General features: G+C 42.2%; 1 protein-coding gene across 3 annotated transcripts in view; it reads right to left on the bottom strand.

The window, feature by feature from the left end:
* Positions 1–3,817: 3,817 nt before the first annotated feature.
* Positions 3,818–22,763, bottom strand: part of TTLL6 (tubulin tyrosine ligase like 6) — a 37,008-nt gene continuing 18,062 nt past the window's right edge. For all 3 annotated transcript variants that reach the window (XM_053360504.1, XM_053360503.1, XM_053360505.1), the window contains 9 exons: positions 22,364–22,449; positions 20,280–20,505; positions 17,987–18,168; positions 15,908–16,096; positions 12,700–12,856; positions 10,792–11,091; positions 8,024–8,390; positions 5,696–5,897; positions 3,818–4,445 (listed from right to left, as the gene is read on the bottom strand). In XM_053360504.1, the coding sequence (XP_053216479.1) occupies positions 4,439–4,445; positions 5,696–5,897; positions 8,024–8,390; positions 10,792–11,091; positions 12,700–12,856; positions 15,908–16,096; positions 17,987–18,168; positions 20,280–20,505; positions 22,364–22,449 (1,716 nt within the window). In that variant the 3' untranslated portion in view covers positions 3,818–4,438. The remainder of the gene's footprint in view (positions 4,446–5,695; positions 5,898–8,023; positions 8,391–10,791; positions 11,092–12,699; positions 12,857–15,907; positions 16,097–17,986; positions 18,169–20,279; positions 20,506–22,363; positions 22,450–22,763) is intronic.

Genomic DNA, 22,763 nt, shown 5'->3' with positions numbered 1-22,763 from the left:
CCACTCCCATCCCTTCCAAATTCTTCTTCATAAATTTCCAAGATATATTGTCAAAGGCCTTCTCCGCGTCTATAAATATCAAAACTGCTTTTGTATTCAAATTTGTCTGTAGAAGTTCCAGAACGTCAACAATGTTCCTAGTATTATCTGACAAATGCCTGCCAGGGAGAAAGCCTGCTTGGTCTTTATGAATAACTCCATTTAAGACTTTTTTCAATCTATTTGCCAAAATGTCAGCAAAAATCTTGTAATCCACGTTTAGGAGTGAGATGGGACGGTAGTTCTTAAGTTGAGTCTTTTCAGATTCCAATTTTGGTATCAAAGTGATGAATGCCTCTTTCCACGATTCTGGTGCCCCCTTCCCTTCCATAATTTGATTACATACCTCCATCAATGGCTGAGTCAGGTATTCCTTCAATATCTTATAGTATTTGGAGGTAAGTCCATCTGGGCCCGGGGATTTGCCTAGTTGCATGTTCTGAATGGCATTTTCGATTTCCTGTTGGGTTATTTTATAATTCAGGTCAGTTTGTTTGTCTTGTGTTAGTTTTTGTAGGCCATAGCTTTTTAAAAATTTATTTATTTCAGTCTCCACTTGGGGTCCTTGGGAAAACAATTTTTTAAAATATCTCTGGAAACACTTTCTAATTTCCTCTGGTTTCTGAATACATTCTCCTTCAACCTCTAGATTGGTAACAAAGTTCAGTTTTTGTCTCTTTTTCAGCTGCCATGATAGCAGCTTCCCACATTTATTTGCCGATTCAAATGATCTTTGTTTCATCTGTTTGATTTTCCATTCAACTTCTTGATTTATCAGTTTTGCATATTGTGCTTGATGGAATTTTATTTCTCTCAAAACTTCTTTTGATTTTGGATTTAGTCTCAACTTTTTCTCTCCGTCTTTTATCCTTTCCAAGATCTTGTCCTTTTTACCGTTCCAGAGTTTTTTCTTAATAGAATTCTGCTGTATCAGAAACCCTCTCATAACAGCTTTGCTTGCGTCCCAGATTGTTTTTTTTTCCACCGAAGTGTTCAAATTTAGTTCAAAGTAGTCTTTCATCGTCTTTTGGGCCTTCTTCACTATCTCCTGGTCTCTAAACAATGCATCATTCATTCTCCATCTGAAGGATCCAGCTGGTGTAAGTCTCAAGTCCATTTTCAAGGGGTTATGGTCGGAGCAAGTTTTAGGGCAGATCTCTACTTTTTTGGTCTTGGGTGCCAGTCCTCTAGATATCCAGATTTGGTCGATTCTTGTCCAGGATAGGTGGGCCTCAGAAAAGAATGTTCCCTCTCTACCTAGGGGGTTCTTTGTCCTCCAGATATCAATCAAGTCCATATTGTCTGTGAGTTCAAAAAAAGTCTTTGGTAGTCTGCCATCTTTAGTCACATTTTGATTTTGTGACTTATCCATGTGTGTGGAGACAACCCCATTCATATCTCCCATCAGAATGATGTTATTATAGTCCATATGGTCCAGCATTGTCTCATGCAGCTTCCCATAAAATTCAGATTTCCCCTCATTTGGTGCATAAATTCCAATTATCAAAAATTTTTCTCCTTGTGATTGTATTTCGATCGCCAAAATTCTTCCTTGTTCATCTTTGAACACAAATTTTGGTGCTAGGCTCTCCTTTGCATATATCACGACTCCCCTTTTCTTTTCTTTAGCTGATGAAATAAATTCTTGGCCTAGTCGCTTGTTTATTAGCACTCTTCTGTGGAGCCTAGTCACATGGGTTTCCTGGAGACAAATGACGTCTAGTTGTTCTTTCCTCAAAATGTGAAAAATCCTTTTCCTTTTTTCAGGGGAATTTGCCCCATGGATATTCCAACTAAAAAGCTGCAGAGACATCCTGGATCAGCTTGTTAGCCGATGGGGTTGTCTCCCTTCTCGTCTATGTCTGGAGGTGGATCTTTTGTACCAGGCGTGGGGGGTGGCCAGGTACCTGCTGTCCCTTTTCGAAGGTCCTCCCCGTGATCGTTTAGGAATTTTTCTTGCTCTTCTGCTGTTCTGATTCTCACCTTCTTCCCTTTCAAATTAAAAGATAATCCTTGGGGGAATTCCCACCTGTAAGGGATTGTGTTGTTTCTTAATAATCTTGCCAGATCCTTGTATGTAGTTCTTAAGTCCAACAATTGTTTTGGTATGTCTCTGAAGATTTCTGCTGTCTTTCCCTGTATCACCAATGGGTTTTTAAAATGTAGGCCAAGTATGTTGTCTTTTTCTTGCTTGTATCTCAATATGATCAAGCAATCCCTTGGTTTATCTTTCTTGGCCACTCTTCCCAATCTAAAAGCGGTGACGATTTTGAAATCTTTCTCTTCTGCCAAACCCCAGAACTTGGATATTTCTGCAGTCAAAAAGCCAGCCAAATCTTCCTTTTCTAGTTCTGGAATATTTCTAATCCTAAGATTACTTTCCCGGTTTTTCAGCTCCGCCATAGACAGATAGGCCTGTTGTTCAGTGACCTGTCTACTCAGTGGTCTTACTTCCCCTCTTAATTCCTCAATCCTTTTTTTGTTTTGGTCTGCTTTCGTGTTTGCGTCCTCAGCTAATTTTCGGTTCTCTGATATAGTCTTTTCAAAATTTCCTATCGCCTGTGTGTTTTGAGCAACTTGGTCTGTCAACTTATTAATCGTTGCTGTAACCTGGTCAAATTTAGCCGCTTGTTCATCAGCTTTCTTATTTAATGCTGCCAGTTGATCCAATATTTCTTTAGAAATAGGGTCTAATCCTCCTGCAGCCATATCCTCCAAAACTGGCTGTTTAAATTGTCCTTCTTGCAGACCTGTCACAATTGGAACAGATGATCTACGTGGCTGCACAGGCAAAGTTGATTGCAATAGTTCAGTTTGTTTTGCTTTCTTGGCAGCCCTTGTTTTTCCTGCCACACTCATTCCACAACTGTCTAGGTTTCAAGGTCAAATTGTAAATCCCATGGGAAAAGCAATCATCCAGGCAAAAAGATTTCCAAAACAACCAGCAGTTCTCAGAGGTTTATATTTCCACAATCCAGCAGGGGGAGCTCCCCAAAAGTTTCCACCATTTAATTCCCAAATATGGTAAAATCCAAAATAAGGGGGGGAAACCCTCTAAATTCACTTTAAACTGCAGATGATAAAGGTTCTTTGCGAAGGTGTGAACAACAGTTCCTTTTTTGTAACTGCAAAGTAGCCCAATGTAACTTTATGTCTCTATACACAGTTGCCACAGTCTGATGTTACTTTGTATCCAGGCAGCCCGTGAGCTGGGGCTTATAACTTTATAATCCACAAAATATAGAGAGGTATAGCACAGTCTCACAATCAAATCCAAACTTGCAGGGTAAGTTCCAACTTCTTTTAAACTCCTTTCAACGCTTCCGCTTTAAAAAAACTTTGCTCAGTACTTTAAACAGGGACGGAAGACTGACTTCCTTTTTAGCGTCTCCCGCTTTCAGCCGAAATTCACCAATTTGATGTCCAAATAAAGCCTCAAATTTCTTACTCACGAGTTTGTTGTTTCCAATCAAATGTTCAAAGAAGAAAGGTCAGCGCTCATCAGCAGCAGCCGCGCGGCTTCGCTTCCGCGGAAAGAGCGATGGATTCACAGCACCGCTACCCCCTCCACGTTCCGGGGCCCCTTACGGGGTCCCTTCTGCGTATCCGAGGTCGCTCCTGGTGCCCGCCGAATCCCACGGCCACGGGCTCACTCTACCCGTGGTTTTCCTAAACGGGTCGTCGCTGTGCCGCAGCGCACGACCCTTTTCCGCGGAGCCCCTCTTCAACAACTGAAGAGGACCGCCATTGCTGTTTCGCGCCGCCTCCGGAAGTGAAAGAAGATTTTTTTAAAGTGGGGGAAACAACTGGAATGAGAAGAATTAGGTATCTACTTTCCTCCTGTGTTTCTGCTTCCAGTTGTAGCCTCTGAAGCAGATGCTCATTACAAAAAAAACCCCACAAAACATCAAGGGAAACAGACACAACGCCATGTGCCACCTCAAGCTCAGTCCTTAAGATTCAATCTGCAAAATGCACTGCAGGAGATACCATCCTTCTCTGCAGGACTCCACACACCTCTGTAAGATCAAGATGAGGGTATGATTGGGAGCCATGCTAACCCTGTAGACACTTAACATAGCTCTCGTTTTAAAATAAATTTTTGGAAGAGAATTTTCCAGTTGGCAAACAACCATCCACATACTTCCACAGGGAGCAGAAAGTCAGAAAGTCAGGAGCTTCCACTATTTCAGAGCCACTTTTTTTTTAAAAAAGACCCAATTATCTTTACAAGTCAAACTTCACAGGCTGCATGGAAGCTCTTGGAAAGGCTGGCTGCATAGGAATTCACTTGGAAAGGATATAGCTGAACAGTTTAAATGGTTCCGTATGCCCCCCAATAGAAAATAGCATCTTTCGGGCTCCAGGAACTATCCCATGTTCTCTGTGAAAGATCCACTCAGACCCTGGAATGAAGAATACAATGATATGCTGAGGAAACAGAACTGGAAAATAAAGTCAACAGCACCAAGTATTTTGCCCCAAAGACCACCAACAGCCTATTATAACAACTACCACAGTTGCAAATGCCCACTTCTCGGCCATTTGAATTAGTTACTTCCTGAAATGGTCCTGAAAGAGTCTATTTGGAGAGCTTTAGATTGCTGCCATCTTTTTGTTGTTGTTGTTGGAAAAAACAAATGCTCATTGTTATTATTTTTGTTCTAGAGAAAAATAAAAGAAACCAATAAATGAGCAACAGAACAAAAATGGACTGATAAAGGCTCATTTCAGGATTGAATATTAAAGTGGCAGAGTTTGAGAGGCCTTTTTTTAAAAAGAAAGGGGCAAGGAGGAAAATTAAGGGGAGAATTGTTCTGGGTACTTTCAATAGCCCTTTGCCCGCAGTCATTGAATGGCACTATAATTGCATTTTAATTCAAAAATATCACCATAGATCAGGTCTCAGAAAAAAATGGGAGGACAATATGTAAACCACTGCAATGCAACAGGCTGGCAGAAATGCCTGGATTACATGTAAAATTGCACATATGAATTATGTGCATTTTGTATGAAATAGCTACTATAGTAACAGTTTTCAACATTTACACCCCTGGCTTTATACAAGGTTCTGATGGACTTTATACTTCCCCTGAAGTGCAAGATTTGGACCTGGGTGCAGAAATTTAAACATTATGAGAACCTCAATGTCATTTTCAGAAACAGTATGTTTTGAGCCCTAAAAATGCAAAAGCTTAGAAGTGCAAAGGCCTGTTGAAACCCCTGAAATGAAAATTCAGAGCTGAGCAGAATTTTCAGGAAGAGGTTTAAAGGCCAAAACCCAATCCTTGCCTCTCTCCAAAGAAAGCAGTAACAAATGAAGAAGTGTACATACATTTGCCTAACGTGCATGGTTTGCAAATAGTTTATATATCAGAAAGCAGTTTTTCTTGTATTAGTGAAGAAGCTTGAATTCTACCCTCCGCCACCCACTCCAAGTACAGTATATGCACAGTCTTGGAAGATGATTGGAGTGCATTGACTGCATGGATGATTCATTCATTCATTGAATTTATATACCACCCTATACCCGGAGGTCTCAGAGCGGTTCAAAAAAAAATGAGCTACTTGCCTTAAAAGTTATGGTTCTCCCCAGCACCTTCAGAAATGTTAAACTTCTGCTAACAAAAACCTGGCAGCCACACTCGCCGGTTACCTGTTTACAGAACTCTCTTCTAACATTGGGTCGCTGTTTTTTTGGGACTGGTTGTTCATCCGCGAGATCACCAGCAGGTCTTGCAAGCTGTGCTGCTGAACCATCGGCCTTTGCGTGACAAGGTGTGGGTTGTAGTATTTTGTTGGCTTCTTGTACGAAGCGCTCCTGCAGCTCAGGATTTCTCTTGGGAGTGAGGCACTTTCTGTGTAGCACAAAACCCAAGATTTATGTGCTGTGATTGAATACGCACAGCAGTATCGCCAGACCATTATTGTTATTTTTTTTACTGGATCTGACAGCAGGTAAGAAAATAAGATGGAACGTGTAAGCGCTAGAACACCACACTGAAGCACAATGGGGCTCCTAACCTGGGTGTTTCCTCAGTCAACATCAGGCATATTCTCCAGCAAGTACAGGCAAAACCACATAACCTACCTGGCACCTGCCTATTACTTTTGTCTCACAATCATCTACCAGGTTTGTTCAGAGCTGGCACCCATTTTGTGGGTCACAGGTAAGAGATCACCTGCACTCACCCCCACCCATCTCATCATCACTACAAAGAAAAAAAGGGTATCTATCTGCACAGACAGCAGACCTAATACAGTATAAGTCTCCATAAGAGCAAAGATTCAGAGTCAGAATTGATCTTACAGCCTCAATTGCCAGTTGCAGGTGGAGAGAAAAGTTACACAGATATTGCAGTGCCAATGTAAGGGAGTCATTGCAGTGCTGCTGAACTCCTTCTATTTCTGGGAGAAGAATGATGTAAGAAGGCATCCATTTTCTATGCCGCCCTGTATCTGTCACAAGCAGCGTCTGGGCTGAATTTCTGAAAATCGTTTAAAATGTCTGGGCAACCCAGGTTGGAAATATGGCAATCCTAAATTATAGAACTTACACAAGATACATAACGAATTATGTAAATTGTGTTGTCATTATGTTATTCCACCCCATTCATGCAAAGGGATCAATGCAAAATATATAAGCAATTATGTATCATTCATGGACCGAAAGCAACAACAGTGAATTGCCCATTGCTATTTTCCTAGAAAAAGAGGTGCTGGAATTCACCACAATCGCCTCCCTTGTTCTCTTATAATGGTGATGATGCCCACCTGAGAGGTGCTGGAACTGAGTTCCAGTAAGTTCTGGCTGAAAAAAGCCGTGGATTTGACGGCCTGATTTCCATTCCAGACATGGGACAAATAAGCAAACACTGTCAATTTCTGTTCCCGTTTCTGTTTCCATTGGAATTCTCTCACATCCCTAGCTCCTGCGGCCAAGACCTGATTGCTCAATGCACTAGCTGTGTATGAACCACAGCTTGGCATTACAAAGAATGAGCTGCGGTGAGACTTGGGTTTGTCCTCCCCATCTGCCACAACCTACGCAGATCTTGTACCAGCTCTTCTCTGACATGTGGCCAGGGGGATAACACTATGGACACTGCGGTCCAGCTCCGAGGGCCTTCTGGCAGTTCCCTCACTGCAAGAAGCGAAGTTACAGGGAACCAGGCAGAGGGCCTTCTCAGTAGTGGCGCCCACCCTGTGGAACACCCTCCCATCAGATGTCAAGGCAATAAGCAACTCTTACTTTTAAAAGACATCTGAATGCAGCCCTGTTTAGGGAAGTTTATAACGTTTGATGGTGTATTGTGTTTTTATTATTTGGTTGGGAGCTTCCCAGAGTGGCTAGGGAAACCCAGCCAGATGGGTGGGGTATAAATAATAAATTATTATAATATTATTATTACTGAACCACTCTACACACCTGGAAGATGTGAACTGGAAGTAGTGAATAAGCAACACCTATCCCCTCCCCCCATGCAAAACTTCTTGGATGCACCCCAAACCCAAGAAATCAAAATCCTAAACATTTTAAAACAACCAGGCACTTCTGTACAACATCTCGCATTCTGTTGGATGAATATATCTATGCATGTTCTGCAGACGGGGCTGGCCCGAGACATACTGCTGCTGTAGGCAAATCACCCCAATGCCACCAACTCCCCAATTGCGACACTCCCACTATTGTGCCCACTCTGCTGCCAGCCCTGCCCCTGCCTGTGGCTGCACCTGAGCTTGCTGCTATGAACACAGTGGCAGTGGTAAGGGCACAGAGGCAGCAGTGAAGGCAATGGCGCCATGATGATGGCGCAGGGACTGGCAGCAGTGCAACGGTGGTGGAGGGGGGGTGGAGGGCTGGGGGGGGAAATCTGCTGCCTGAGGGCAAATGGTTTCGCCTGGAGCCCCATGGATGGGCTGCCCCTTATGACAGAGGTACAATGCGCTCAAAGTGACAGCATGCCAAGAAAACGGCTCTCACGTGCTCGGCTGACCAAGTGATGAGAGTGCTGCTGTAAGGGAAGTCTGATTTTTCTTTCCTTTGGTGCAAAAGTCAGCTTGCTGAAGAATTCGGAGGTCAAGAGGGTTCCTTTTTCAGTGTTGTTCCCATAGAACGTTCTCATCCTCGGGGTGACTGAGTTTGGGGAGGCTGTGTTTTCTCTGACATGAAACCGGAAGGAGTGTTCTTCAAACGGACGGAAGTTCTTAATAGGCGGACTTCTGCAGCAAGGCATTTTGGTCACTGTCGAACTCTTCGCACGAGGAAGGGCCATTGCTGGAAAATATTTGGAAGCACATGGGCTCTCCTTACCACACGACGCTTTTGCAAACTCATCTGTTGGCTGGACCTGGCAAGGGAAAGAAGGAAGGGCTATTACAGAGTCCCAGTTGCACATGCCTGACGGACCTAAGGTGCTTTGGGATTCATCTGAATGGAAAGTAGCATAGAAACACAACCAAAGCATCAGATCAACCTCGCTGATAACGCAGCTGTTAGAGACCCAGGAAATAATACAGTTGCCACACATTGGCCTAGACTTTTTCCACTTAAGAGTGAGTAACCAAGTTTCTTGTTGGTGGCTAGGTAAAGGTAAAGGGACCCCTGACCATTAGGTCCAGTTGTGGCTGACTCTGGGGTTGCGGTGCTCATCTCGCTTTATTGGCCAAGGGAGCCGGCGTACAGCTTCCGGGTCATGTGGCCAGCATGACTAAGCCGCTTCTTGCGAACCAGAGCAGCACACGGAAATGCCGTTTACCTTCCCGCCAGAGTGGTACCTATTTATCTACTTGCACTTTGATGTACTTTCGAACTGCTAGGTTGGCAGGAGCAGGGACCGAGCAACAGGAGCTCACCCCGTTGCGGGGATTCGAAGTGCCGACCTTCTGATCGGCAAGTCCTAGGCTCTGTGGTTTAACCCACAGTGCCGCCTGCATCCCTCAAGTTGGTGGCTACCAGCCTGATAAAAATACCTGGCAGAAGCAAAAATGGAACCAATGCCTGGAACCAATGTAGTTTCTCAACCCTCCCTCCCTCTGAATACAAGAGCAGCCTGGGGCCAGCCAAAGAAGCTGAATGTTAGATCAGGAAAGGGAAAAAAAAAAAAAGGAGTATTTGACACAGCACAAAGTTAAACTATGGAATTCACTCCTAATCGGCCAGGATTGCTCAGTTGGTTAGAGTGTGATGCTGATAACACCAAGGTTGCAGGTTCAATTCCCATATGGAACAGCTGCAAATTCCTGCCTTGCAGGGGGTTGAACAAGATGATCCCCAACTCTACAATTCTATGATTCTACGATAAGATAACTTGGGAGGATTTGACATATTCCTGGAGGACAAGGCTATCAGCAGCTACTAGGCATGATGCCTATGTTCTACAGCATGCATCCCCAAACTCGGCCCTCCAGATGTATTGGGAGTACAACTCCCATCATCCCAGTGGTCAGGGCTGATGGGAACTGTAGTCCCAAAACATCTGGAGGGCCGAGTTTGGGGATGCCTGTTCTACAGCCACTGTTGGACACAGTGTGTCTCATTATAGCATTCATTAGGAATTGCGATAAATTGTCAGGATGATGTCAGCGGCTCCCGGATGGTTGCCCAGGAAAGTATAAAGACAAGGGAAAGTTTCTTGCCGTCCTTTTTTATTTCAATATTTACACAGAGAGTCAATAGAACCCAGCCTCTTGGATAATGGCATTGTCCCAAGTGAATCTCCACCCCCCCATCTCTTCCATTTCCTCATTCGTCCCCTCTACGGGTGCTGCAACATGCCCTCTGTCTTTGAGCTCTTTGCTCTCCTACTTTTAAGGCTCGTCGGGTTCTTGGAGATGTAGGGTCTGGAAGGCTTTCTCATGACAACGTGTCAGCTGGGTGTTGTTCCGGCTCTCTATGATTTCCCTGTTTTCCCCTTCATCTGCCTCTGAGGTGCTACCTCCATCAAACCCCTGTTGTAAATCTATACTGACTTCCTCCTCCCCGTCCCTGGAAGGGTCCACCATTCCTCCTCTGCCCCCAGTCCCTGACAGAAATGAGGAGAGTGCTGCTGCCAGGGTGGATAAAATTCAATGATTAAAAAAAAATAAAAATCAGATTTTTAAATTTTAAATTGGATTTTTAAAAATAAAATGCTTTTGGAGGATTTTTTTTTCTAAAGATAATTTTCTATTTAAGATACATTATAGTCCAAAGGGTATTCAGAAGGAAATAAGGATTTGTTTAAGTTTTTCATGTGTGCTAAAACTCAGTCTAAGGTTTTTTTATATTGTTTAACCACATCAGTTAAAAAGCATGGATACATATGCTATAATGTTATTGTTTGAGTTAAATAAATTGTTTAAATTGTTGTTAAGGAAATTATTGTTTTTCTCCTTCCAGTAAAGCACAGCAGAAAAGTTGTCCAAATATAAACAGTTAGCTTATTAAACCTCCCAATTATTCCATAATTATTGGTCTATGTATTTCTAATAGTATAACCAAATCAGTAATTTTTTATATAACTGTAAAAACTACTCTGAAAATTTATTATTCCAAAACATATAGCATCTAGAAATGCATCATTTCAAAATGCAACAAAGAAAAGCCATTTTGTTCAGATATATTATATTAAAGTTGCCCCGTAATAATCTGAGAAAGCCCGCTTGAAGGGAAAATCAGGGCAAAAGGCCTGTTCTGTGTTTGTTGTGTGGTGAGGCACGAGATCCAATTCAGCAGTAATTTTACAACAGAAACACAACTTTATTACTTACTCCAGATGTAAAGTTCACATCTGTTGCAGAATGGTGGCTGTTAATGGTATTCCTCAATTCTGGATTGGAATTATATTGCTCTCGGATGCGGGGGGCAGTCTGTCTGGTAAGGTCAGGCACAGAACTGTAAGGTCTCACGGGTCGGTTTTCAGAGGTCTTTGGGCTGCTGTCTGTCTCATGGTTCTGAAGCTGAGAGGTGCTTGAAGAATCACAAGTCACTTCTTTCTTGGGTTCTTTCTCATCTGCAAAATGTTCAAGCAGGAGGGTAGTCCCAGGCCCAGCCTCTGAACAATCCTCAGGCTGAAGAAGAGGAAAAATAAAGACCAAGGAAGGTCAAATTCAGGCATGACATGAAATGTGTGTTCATGTGTATGCCCTACAAGTCCACAAACTCTAAATTACCGTAGTTCAGAATTTATTGATCGCTAGTCATCTGTTTAGACACGCAAGTACATATTTCTATTTTATTTTTTTTAAATCACATGATGGTTTGGGAAGCAAGGAATACAGAGAAAGAAATATAGAAGCAGAGCGATTGGAAGGTAAAAGCAAACCATTGGCTTTGGGAATCATCGAATTCTAGAGGATCTCTAGTCTACCCCACCCCCTGCAAAGCAGGGATATGCAGCTGTCCCATAAAGGGATCAAACCTGCAATCCTGGCATTATCAGCATCATGCTCTAGCCAACTGAGCCAACATCCCATCTTATTCTAAACTAGGGTTAGAGGAGAGAGTTTGCATTTGAATGCGAACCTACTAATTTCCAGTTTCCAAAAAAAAAACACCTGTGAACTGAAACACAGCCACTCTTCAAAATGCAAACTTATCTGAATTTTGGAAGGCAGTTCTCCAACCAAATGATATTTACAAAAAATCATTATATTTGGGGGGAGTGTGCAAAAAAATTGAATTTATTCATGAAAATAACAGAAAAATGCATCCTATTAGGGGAAATTGCTTACCAAAAACGTGCACATTAATTAAAACTGCATATAGGCATGTGTTTATTCAGAGTTCACACTAGTGAATGAATTTTCATTCGAGGTTTTGTTTTAAATCAAATTTATGCAGAAATGTAGAAAACTGAATATAACTTAGAAAATGAGAAATTGAGAAAATGAAAACTGAGAGATCCATTTGTCCCTAGCCTGAACTACCTCACAAAGCTGAGAGAATAAAATGATATATCTCCATGCACACCATCCTGTGAATTTTATAAACATCATCTGGAACCCCTTGTAGGAAAAATGGAATGGTGATACAGTAAGTAAATAAAACAAACTGGAAGCACAGCAATAAGCTACACTCAGGACACAATACGACAATAGCGGAAGAGGGATAGAAAGTCAAATTTAGCAGGAAATTTCCAATTGGCCAGACAGAAAAGATGCAACGGAAGGGGAGGCTTGCAAGGAAGAAGCTACAAGGGTCTAGACAGGAGACTAGAGCTCTGGGAAGGGTCTTTAGCAGCAGGTAGAGAGAGAGGAAAGGGTAGATTCTGCAGATGTTGAAAAAGTGACAATGCGAGAGCTACCCCAAACCACCAACATGGCAAGCAAGTTGGTTATCATCTGGGCCATTTGAACTACATAAGGGCAAATCTTAAGTTCCATGGAATTCCATCTGGCTTAAGATGAATTTCCTGCAGGATACTAATCTAAGTTAGTCTGAATATGGCATTTGGTGGCGGGGAGTCGTTAAAATTAGTTTACAGAAGCAGAGAATTGAGAGGGCATTTCAATTTACTTTTCCAAGTTAGTCTGAATATGGCATTTAGTGGCGGGGAGTTGTTAAATTAGTTTACAGAAGCAGAGAATTGAGAAGGCATTTCAATTTACTTTTCCAGAGATAGTAGTGTGTGTTTGTGTGATAATTCATTAGCCAATACGTTTCTGTGTTAGTCCTACCTGGGCAGAGACTGGCACCACACTTGATCTGTTCACCATCTTTTGCCTGGGAAGCTTTATCTTTTCTCCACCCGACTCTCCCTGCAGCTCGGCCTTTTTCTCTCTCAGCAGAGCTGCTTTCTGTTCTTTCTTGAGACGCAGCCCTTGGAGCTGCTGCCTGTTGACGACATTGCAGAGAATCGTTCGTAACAGACTCAAGACGGGGAGAAGGCTGCCTACCAGGCGCTGCTTACTATCAATATTGCTACACCGAGTTTGCAAACCCTTGAAGCCTCCCAAAAAAATTCCCCCCGAAAGTGCATGGGATCAAGGCCAGGCAGAGTGGCCTTGCCTCTTAAGCCAAGCCCAAATGGTTGCCTATTGTATGAGGGCGGCATAGCAAGACATGGGGCATGTCTTTCCCCAAATTAATCAAGAGAAGTGGAGGCAATGAGAGTGTAAGTGGCCAGACAATATGGGCCAATTTAGCAGTCCCAGCCATAAGCATGGGAAGGTAGGTAAAAACGGAAATGTCCAAGGCCTAACTATAGGGCCAGAATGTGATGCAATAATAATGAAGAGCAGAGCAGGGCCAGCTAAAGTGATGACCGCCAAGTGTTGCTGGACTGCAACTGCCATGATCCGTAACCATTTGCGATGCTGGCTGGGGCGGATGGGAGTTGGACTGATAATGCTACAACACTTCCAGGCGGATTGCAAGAGATAAAAATGGTAGGTGCATGCAGTCATGTCACCCCGTGGCTGTGTACTGATCTTTGTGAAATGTCTACACCGGAACTCTTTGATCTTTGAAAATGTTTGCGCATTCAAACACCTGTTGGAATTTTATTTTTTATAAGAAGCATAAGGGTGAGTGGTAAGATTGCACTGTATTTTGGTTTCCAAAGGAATGTTTTGCTCGTCCAAGGTTCTGACCATCATGATTTGTACAGTATTTATTTTAGTCTTAGATAATAATCATTGGGCACTAAAGATAACAGAACATTGAAACACATCTGGCCATTATGCCTTATGGAGCACTTATTTTTAATTGGCAGTGGTCTATAAGTGAGATAAAGAAGGGCTTTCCTTCTGTCTGTATTCATTATACTGTGCATTTTATCGTAAGGAATACCAAATATGTATGTCTTTGGCTAGGCAGTATATCAATACATTGTCCAAAACCAGTTTGAAGTCCATATCAAGATATCAGTTTCATAATTTTTGACCTGACAATATATCGCAAATCACAATGAGTGTGTGTGCTATGCAAAAATCACAATGTGGGGAAAACTGTGAAGTTAGTCAATGCCTCAACATAGCTCCATCCTTATTTCAGGCATTGTGATATATCGCTATATCACGATGTTTGTATGGTGATATATTGTGATGTTGAAGACCAGATATAGACCAGCTCTACTGTTCATCTCTACATATTTCCATCCTTATTTCAGACATCGTGATATAGCGATACATCACAATGTTTAGCTTTGATATATTGCAATGATGAAAACCAGGTATCACTCAGCTCTAATGTCTATACTGTCTATAAGTAAATAATTGACCTTAACTCTATCCTTTTTCAATTGCCTTTTTTTAAGGGCAGTGAAACTCCTTTCCTTTGGCAGCTGGAGTCTAGCAACACATTGGGGGTACCACGTTGGCTACCCTGAAGCAAAGTATGCTTCCTTTCACAACCAGGGCCACACAATCTGGTAGTGGGGACTTCTAGGACATGGAATGTCAGCGTCTGAAGGGTATAGTTTATTTCATCTCTTTTATTATATTTCCATGCTTCTTTTCACCCGCATGAGTCACAAAGCGGCTTACATGCAATAAATAATAACACAGTTGAACACCACAACTGCAACATAAATAATATAAAATAATCATCAGTAAAACAAGCACCTTCTATAAAACACCATTAACAGAACAACTTTTTAAAATAGGGTAAACTACACAGCCAATTTAGCAAGAGGGTTCTAGAGTTAATTGGTCAAGACCAAGGAGTGTTTGGGCATATGTAGTTTGGCATCCTCTAACACACCCGTTTTCAAATTTATGGCTCTCAGAGAAGCATTGAAAATAGAGGGTTTTGGGGTGACTCAATGAAGCTAACTGGCGCTAAGTAAAGCACTGAAAGCTCACTTTCACACAGCACCCAGTTCGCTCCTGGAATTCATTACCCCAAGATATGGCTTATTATACTTTTGGTTGCTTGCATGGGTTGTGCCTGCTCCCGAGCTCAGCTTGATATGAGTGCTCTTCCTTCCCTCTCCAGAGTTGTGGGGAGGAAAAAGAGGGTTTCTAGGGTTTTAATGAGCAAAAAACTGGGAGCACTTACCCTGCCAAGTGAATTTGGGGAGGCCTGATCCACCACAATATCGGTACTCCTGGGGATCACTTGGTGTGGCAGCAAGAATGGGATATTTAAAGTGGAGTTAAACCAATAATTCATGTTTTGCTAGATAGGCACATGATAGGAATATAAAAAGCTCCTCAGAGGGAGCCTTGGATATGATAGAGCCAAGGCCTGTTGAAGGCTTTGCCTTCCCTTCTCCTACCTGGCTGGGGAAGATTGTCTTGGTGCATATCTTATGGGTATTATCTATTATCTAATATTTAGTCCATTAGATAAGTGGTGGACATTATTGAAACTCCTAGTTTTTGAAGAGACAATGACACTTGATCAATGTGAATACAGATGTCTGTTGCGTAATTTGCAACAAGACCATCTGAATGTGTGTGGATGGAACATCACCTGGAAGCTACATAAACATAAAAACACAAGACACAAAAGCCTTTGTCAGGAAAAACAACAACACATTAGGGATTACCATGAAGAAAATTGGGGGGGGGGGAGAGACTAGAACTACTAAGTTCAGGGCTGGATGACAATTTAGCAGGTTGTGCTGTGAGACAAGAACATCTGCTGTACTCTTCAAATAGTTGATCAACCTATACATTTAGTAAAAAAAGAAGAAAAGATAGCAGCAAAGTTTTCCAAAGTTTTAAGCCCTGCCTTAAAAAGTAAACAGAAAGAAGGCTACCCTGAAATGAAGAAATGGAAAGATTTAATTGTTACCTAGCTCTATACTAATGGCCCATGGATAAGACAAAAAACTGATCCTAGCAGTTTCTCCCCCCTCCCCCAAAAAACCCCCAGCAACCTCAAGTCCTACACCTCCCTTTTATTTAAGACAAAACAAAGAAAAACGACATTTCTTACCTGGCAAACTCTTCACGTGCTCTGGAAGCTACTGTTTCCTGGTAGATTGAATTATTGTGTTGGAAAAACTTGTCGTATTTGTCTGAATCTGAACTGGGGTAAATTCGGCGATAGCCTCCTATATTTTTTTCCTCATACATCTCCGCTTGCTGGAGCCAAGCGGCCTGGGAGTTCTTGTATTCCTCAGCCCTGATAAAATCACCCAAGAAAAACGGTTAACAGACAAAACGTCCACAGTGGGAGACCTCTCCATTTAGTGTTAATGTTGCCATTTCAGCTTTTAAATTATATCTGTTTAACTCAACCCACTAGGACAAAGCTTGTTTATACAGCTTTTAAACAAAGTGCAGAGATATACACCATTCACAATTGTTTCATATCCCCTTTTTTATTAAAAAAATGCTAATTAACTAGGTGCAAAGAGCTCTGAAGGAAACCAGTGTGTGTGCAGTTTTGGCAGGCCCCCTTCTGTCTCCCTTCCCAGCCCAATACACTAGTATAATAATGGCTTTTGTGTGGTTTTCTAGGCAATGTTGCATTCTCCAGACTGGGAAGGAAGAAAGGCCCAACCTTGCAGTCTTTCTGCAACATAAGAACTCAGTTTTATTGCTCCTTATTTTCTTCACAGGAAAAGATAAGGAGGGTAGAAAAGAAACAGGACGCTGCCCAAAACCCTGGCGGGATCTTGCAATCCAGCTCTATTTTTGTTCAGTCCAAGCCCTATCCATATATGAGAGGGGACCTAGGCACACTAATGGCTTTTAGAAAACTGTAAGAGTGGGAGCCACCGCTGGGCTCACTTACACTTTCTGTGTATGTAATCCATGCTTACTCTTTCTTGAACTACTTATACACAGACTGCAGAGGAAACTCAGTTTGAATGATGGCTGAAAGAAGAGGCACACTTCAAAAATAAATAAAGTTCTGTTCTTTTAAAATTTACGTTGCGGTATGAGGATTCACAAGTTACACTTTTCTGCACCAACTAGTTCTGTTCTGGGCACATAATGCTGACAGAAATAGCGAGTTTCCTCTTGCTTTACGCCCTATCTTTGCTGAAGGCTGTGAGGCTCTTCTAATATTTCTTAGAAAATTTGCATAGCAGAGACAATAAGGATGATCTAGCCCTGAAGTTATGCCCCAAGTGTAAATGAGCCCTACAGCACAAATATTCACACTGTTGACTAACACACTCTGGACTGTTGCTTGATTTTCCAGCACTAAACACTTTCTGCTGTACGGTAATGTGCAATTTCTTTTATCAGAAGCAAAACCTCAATATTTTACCACCTCATCTCAAGCCTACACACACACAAACATTCCCCCAGCATATTCCATCCAGTTTATCAGGATGGCAGGAATGATGTGGCACAATTGCCCAATTTTAGCTTTATTTTAGGAGTGAATAAAATAATACTACAAAACTTGAGTCTTGCTTTCCTGTGATGAGATGGCATATATGCACGAAACCTGGCCCTATCACAGCCAAAGCCTGCGAGCTGTATACTCTCCGCAATAGATATATGGATTCATTTTTACGTGTTCCCCTTTGAGAAATGTTCTTAGTTGTTTTGAGTGAGGTGCCGTGTGCTTGCTTATAGGTTAGCTACGTTGTTATACAGGTAAAAACTAGATGCTAAAATACAGATGTATCTAAAAACAACAGTCAAGAAGCAGAGAAATGCACAATGTTGTGACACCACCAGGATATGGGTAAGTTGTATCAGACATTAGGAGCGGCGGGTGAAACTAGGCACACGGCTCCATTTTCAGCTGCGGCAATGCATATATTTTAGTTGCAGCCTAAATTGCCGGATAATGTGTTGGCTTCATCAACACTTTGCTAATTTCGCTCTGCAAATTTCTATTTTAATAACATCTGAGTAATCCTGATTTAAAGAGGACTACTAAATGGACTGAAAGTTATATTAAATATATGCTTATTTGTTTGTTTTTCATACAGCTCATGGAAGAGCCAAAAGATTAAAATCCATTGCATTTAAACGCGTTTCGCAGATGATTTACAAATTCTTATCTGCGTAATCCCAAGAAGCAGAAGAAGAACTGAAAAGGTCCCACCTGGATTCCCGATTGGGGCACTGCTTAAGACGCCTCTGCTTTCCTCGCCGTTTCTCTTCCTCCAATACTTTCCGTTTATCGCATGCACCCAAATTGATAAGAACCAGAGTATCATATAGGAGCTGATCTTTTACTTCTTTGTCCAGCCACGAATCAGTACTGAAGCTTGGAGAGTGATTCACCTGGGCAGGAATTAAACCTATATTTGAATTTGCTACAATTTGAAATATATTACACAAAAATTACTGGGAGAAAAACAGCGTTGGAAGATCAAAGACCTATTTACTGGGGAAGTAAGCTGAAACCAACATTTAAAACTTTCAGCGTTGAAGACTGTGTACTGCAATAGCCTTAGGGGCACATCTGAGTTATCTAATTATTAATCACATGCAATTAGCTACCTTGAGAGAGACCCTTGGTGACTGCCCCTTAATTATGGCACTCCTAGAGATTTATCGGAATTCTAGTTTAAGCATCTCTCTACAACTTTGAATTTGCTTGCTTACCACATTTTCACCCCCATTTTCCCTCCTAGTTGCTTAGGAAAGGCTGCAGAATCTTCTTATTTGGTTTCTGGCTTTTTAAGGTTGGGAATAATTAGATTTTGAAGGGCAAAGCTAGGGAGGAGTGAGACAGTTCAATACAGAAGACTGGGGCCTAGAACTGTATTTGGATAAAATACGGTACTCATCAGGGGCATACCCTCCAACACGCCAAGGTGAAAAACCGGGACGCAGAGGCAGACTATTACAACATTAGGCTTATACAGAAAATAAATTGTATAACAAGTTGTCATTTCTGAATGCTTGATGGCTTAGCATGCCATGTAAATTTAATCGCACTGAAAACCATAAATGCTAGTTATGAATTTCTTCTTAATTTACTGAAAGGAGATGTGGTCGTTTCCAAAGGTAACCGAAAGAAACTTTTAGTCATCTAAAGAAAAAGAAAAAGTACTGTACATTGAACGATACACTGTACTGAACAACTGCTGCTTAATGATAATAAATCAGAAGATTCCTCTCAGGAATAAGAAATTTGTAATCACGGTTAGAAGAGCAGGAGGTGTTTCGCAACTCCTTTTTGTTTAAATATTGGAGCGTGTATAATCGTACAGACATAATTGGAACATATAACTGTACACATGATTTTATGGTTACATTTGAATTTGCATTTCTAATGGAAGTATTTTTCATTTTTCTTTTATGTAGTCCAATGTACATTTAAATACATTAAGGTCATTAATAAATTCGGTTTACGATGATATATTTTAATGGATGCCTTGCTTTGTTGGCTTTCTTTCTAAAATTAACAACACCATGAGTCCTTAAAATGGGAAGTTTAGAAATCTAAATAAACAAGAAGACAAAAAAATGTAAATCAGAGGCTTCTGCTACAACAGACAGACAACTGGCTTAAGATAAAGATAGGGAAATACTATGGAGTGCAATGTGTAACTACTAGACTATGAAACTGACCATCACGGGACATCATGAGGACAGCTAGCTTAAGCAGCTTGAGTTTAGTATAAAGCCTAAATCCATTAGTGACTATTAGATATGTGACAGCAAAAAGTGCAACCTGCTTGCCTTGGTGAACTTCTCTGTGGAAGTTGGCTGGCTGCTGCCAGAAGACAGAAAAATTAGTTGGATAACCTTTTGCTATGACCCAATTTGGCAGATCCAATTTGTTTTGGATCCTCTTAGAGGATTTTTTATGGAACCAACTGACTGTCTTCCCAGCTGGGAACGCCAACATCCAAGGGCAAGTGTGATTTTTTTTTTTTAAACAACTCCAAATACATTTCCTGTAGCCAAACGCCCTCTGCTGGGCATCCTGATGCTTGGAAGAATTGCCACGGGGCACACGAGCAGCAAACTGACAGAAGGTGGGGGAAAGATCAAAGTGGGTTTTACCAGTGCATTTTGGGAATAATAGCAGCTTCTTTAACCCCCCAAAGTAGTCAAAACAAAAAAAATTTTTTCCTTCCAGTAGCACCTTAAAGACCAACTAAGTTAGTTCTTGGTATGAGCTTTCGTGTGCATGCACACTTCTTCAGATACACATGCACACACTTCTTCAGATACACATGCACAGTGTGCATGCACACGAAAGCTCATACCAAGAACTAACTTAGTTGGTCTTTAAGGTGCTACTGGAAGGAAATTTTTTTTTTTGTTTTGACTATGGCAGACCAACACGGCTACCTACCCCCAAAGTAGGAGAGAGACAGAAAGAGAGCTCAGACGTTTCTGAGTCTAAGCTCAGGGCCATTTGCTTTGTTGGGACCTACCTCGAGCAGCCACGGTTTGAGTTTTCGATCCAGCAAAATGTCAAATCCCAAGATCTCAAAGCAGGCACTCCACATGGTGTGGTTGGGGAAGCAAGTGAGATAGTTATGCTTGATGATAGGATGGGCTGATATCAGTGTTTTAATGACAACATCTTCAATGTCCTTCCATATCTGTTCCGTTTCATAGCCATTCTGCTCCATGTGCTCATTAAAGGTGGACAACTTCCTTGAAAAAATTGGGGAGGGGGGCAGAGAGAGAGAGAGAACATACCTGAAGGACTTGCATTCTGTTTTTCATCCGCTGCAAGTTGGGCTGCTGCAGCCGTAAGCTAAGACCATATGCACAACTTTCCCCTTCACATTAATTAATCCGGATAGCTACCAGTTAATACTTCTAAAACAAAGGGAAAGGCTAGAAAGCCCATCCTTCTGACAGTTTTGACCCATCCAGACTGAAGACTGGGTGATTATACTGGGAGAGGGGCTCTCCCAAAGGGTACCTAGAACTCATATACATTGCTCATAAGTAAAGGTAAAGGGACCCCTGACCATTAGGTCCAGTCGTGGCAGACTCTGGGGTTGCGGCGCTCATCTCGCTTTATTGGCTGAGGGAGCCGGTGTACAGCTTCCGGGTCATGTGGCCAGCATGACTAAGCTGCTTCTGGCCAACCAGAGCAGCACACGGAAACGCTGTTTACCTTCCCGCCGGAGCGGTACCTATTTATCTACTTGCACTTTGACATGCTTTCGAACTGCTAGGTTGGCAGGAGCAGGGACCGAGCAACGGGAGCTCACACTGTTGCGGGGATTCGAACCACTGACCTTCTGATCGGCAAGTCCTAGGCTCTGTGGTTTAACCCACAGCGCCACCCGCGTCCCTTTGCTCATAGAATAACATAATTGTAGAGCTGGAAGGGACTGCAGAGGTCATTTGGTCCAACCCCCTGCAATGTTGGATTACCTAAGGAAAACATTTCACGTTGTTAGTCAGACCAACAGAGAGATAAATAAAAGCCAGGCCCAAAGCCTGAAGATAGTCTGGATAGAGCTACAGGGGACACTCTGGAGGATGCTTAATCCACAGGGGAAATTGGGACCAACATAGAGTCATCTAGGCCATAGAACCACTTCCCATCTTTCACTAACCATGGCACAGGGGAGTGGCGAGAGCCATTGGGAATGAACTCCTGTTTCTAAGACCACATCTTAAAGCAACATGGAACTCTTATGCCTACCTCAGAAATAGATTACTGTAAATGCTTTCCCCCACTTGGACACGAGTTTCCTAAAAGCTTTGAAAAGTTGAGTTTTAAAGCTATCTTTCTGCCAGGTTAGGAGCCGCTAGCCAAACACTTGAAAACTAGAAGGACAGAGAGTGAGCAGATATGATGGAAAAACAAATCAGGGCACTGACAGTGATCCCTTGGCACTGGAGTTATAGGGACATCTGTTCTAGTAACTCCTCCCACTTGTCTCTTGATCTGCCACATTGCAGACCCCGTTTTTTGGACAGCAGCACAGCATAACACTGCAGAAGTCAGGCTGCACTGCTGATATTTCAGCCGCTTACCGGGAAAGCACAATAATACTCAGGAAAAATACCAAAAGCATATCAAGCCTTTGCCGCAGTGGGCAGAGCACTGCAGAAGAGCCTCAGCCAGCAGACTAACACAGCGCTAGTGATCAACAGAAAAGCCAAGAAATTCTAGAGGGGGAAATATTGAGGCAACAATAATTAGATCGAACTGACCGTTCTGCGCAAGATTTAGAGAGGAGGCTAATTACACCCACCGAAAACAATAAAACAGAGGGCGGCAATCCAGCAATTCCATTTGCAACAAATTCATTTGTATTTCCTTTAGGGGGGGATAAATCCAGGCTCCTCTCGCCTGCTCCAGGCACCCTGCTGTTACTCATCTGAGCTTTTTAAATGATTTATTTCACCTAATGATGGAGAATGCGCCACGTTGCAGCTGAATTTGGAGAAATGTTTCCTAAACACGTATGAAATGGCCATAAAGATTCATGAGAGCAGGCCCCGTAGCGTCCCCCCAGCTGTGATTATTTTAGAAAACATTCTGTACCTCTTGCTACCAGAGTCTGCGTCTCGTACAAAATTAGCGCTGTGCTTGTTAATTGAATAATTAGTCAGGTGCATACAGACGTCGTCCTGTAAATAATTAAACAAACAAGCAGGTTATGAGGCTAGAGAGATTTCTGCTTCCCTTATGCTGTTTCTTCAGGATGTGGGGGGGGGGGCAGAGAGGAAGCACCTTTACCTTTACCAGGCTGTGTACAGTATACTGAATGGCCTTTACATCCCTTTTGGACCTACGAAGCTGACATCACTTTCCTTAATCCCAATTGGAATTTTGAGCACATACCTCTTAGATGGTGGTGGTTGGGGGGGGGGCTATTTTCAATATTTCTGGACTCCAAACTCCTCCATCAGAATAGATCACATAAGGAAAGTGATGTCACGTT

The sequence above is a fragment of the Podarcis raffonei genome, chromosome 13, assembly GCF_027172205.1.
Source record: "Podarcis raffonei isolate rPodRaf1 chromosome 13, rPodRaf1.pri, whole genome shotgun sequence".
Taxonomy (NCBI): Eukaryota; Metazoa; Chordata; class Lepidosauria; order Squamata; family Lacertidae; genus Podarcis; species Podarcis raffonei.
This window is presented reverse-complemented; position numbering and strand designations above follow the sequence as displayed.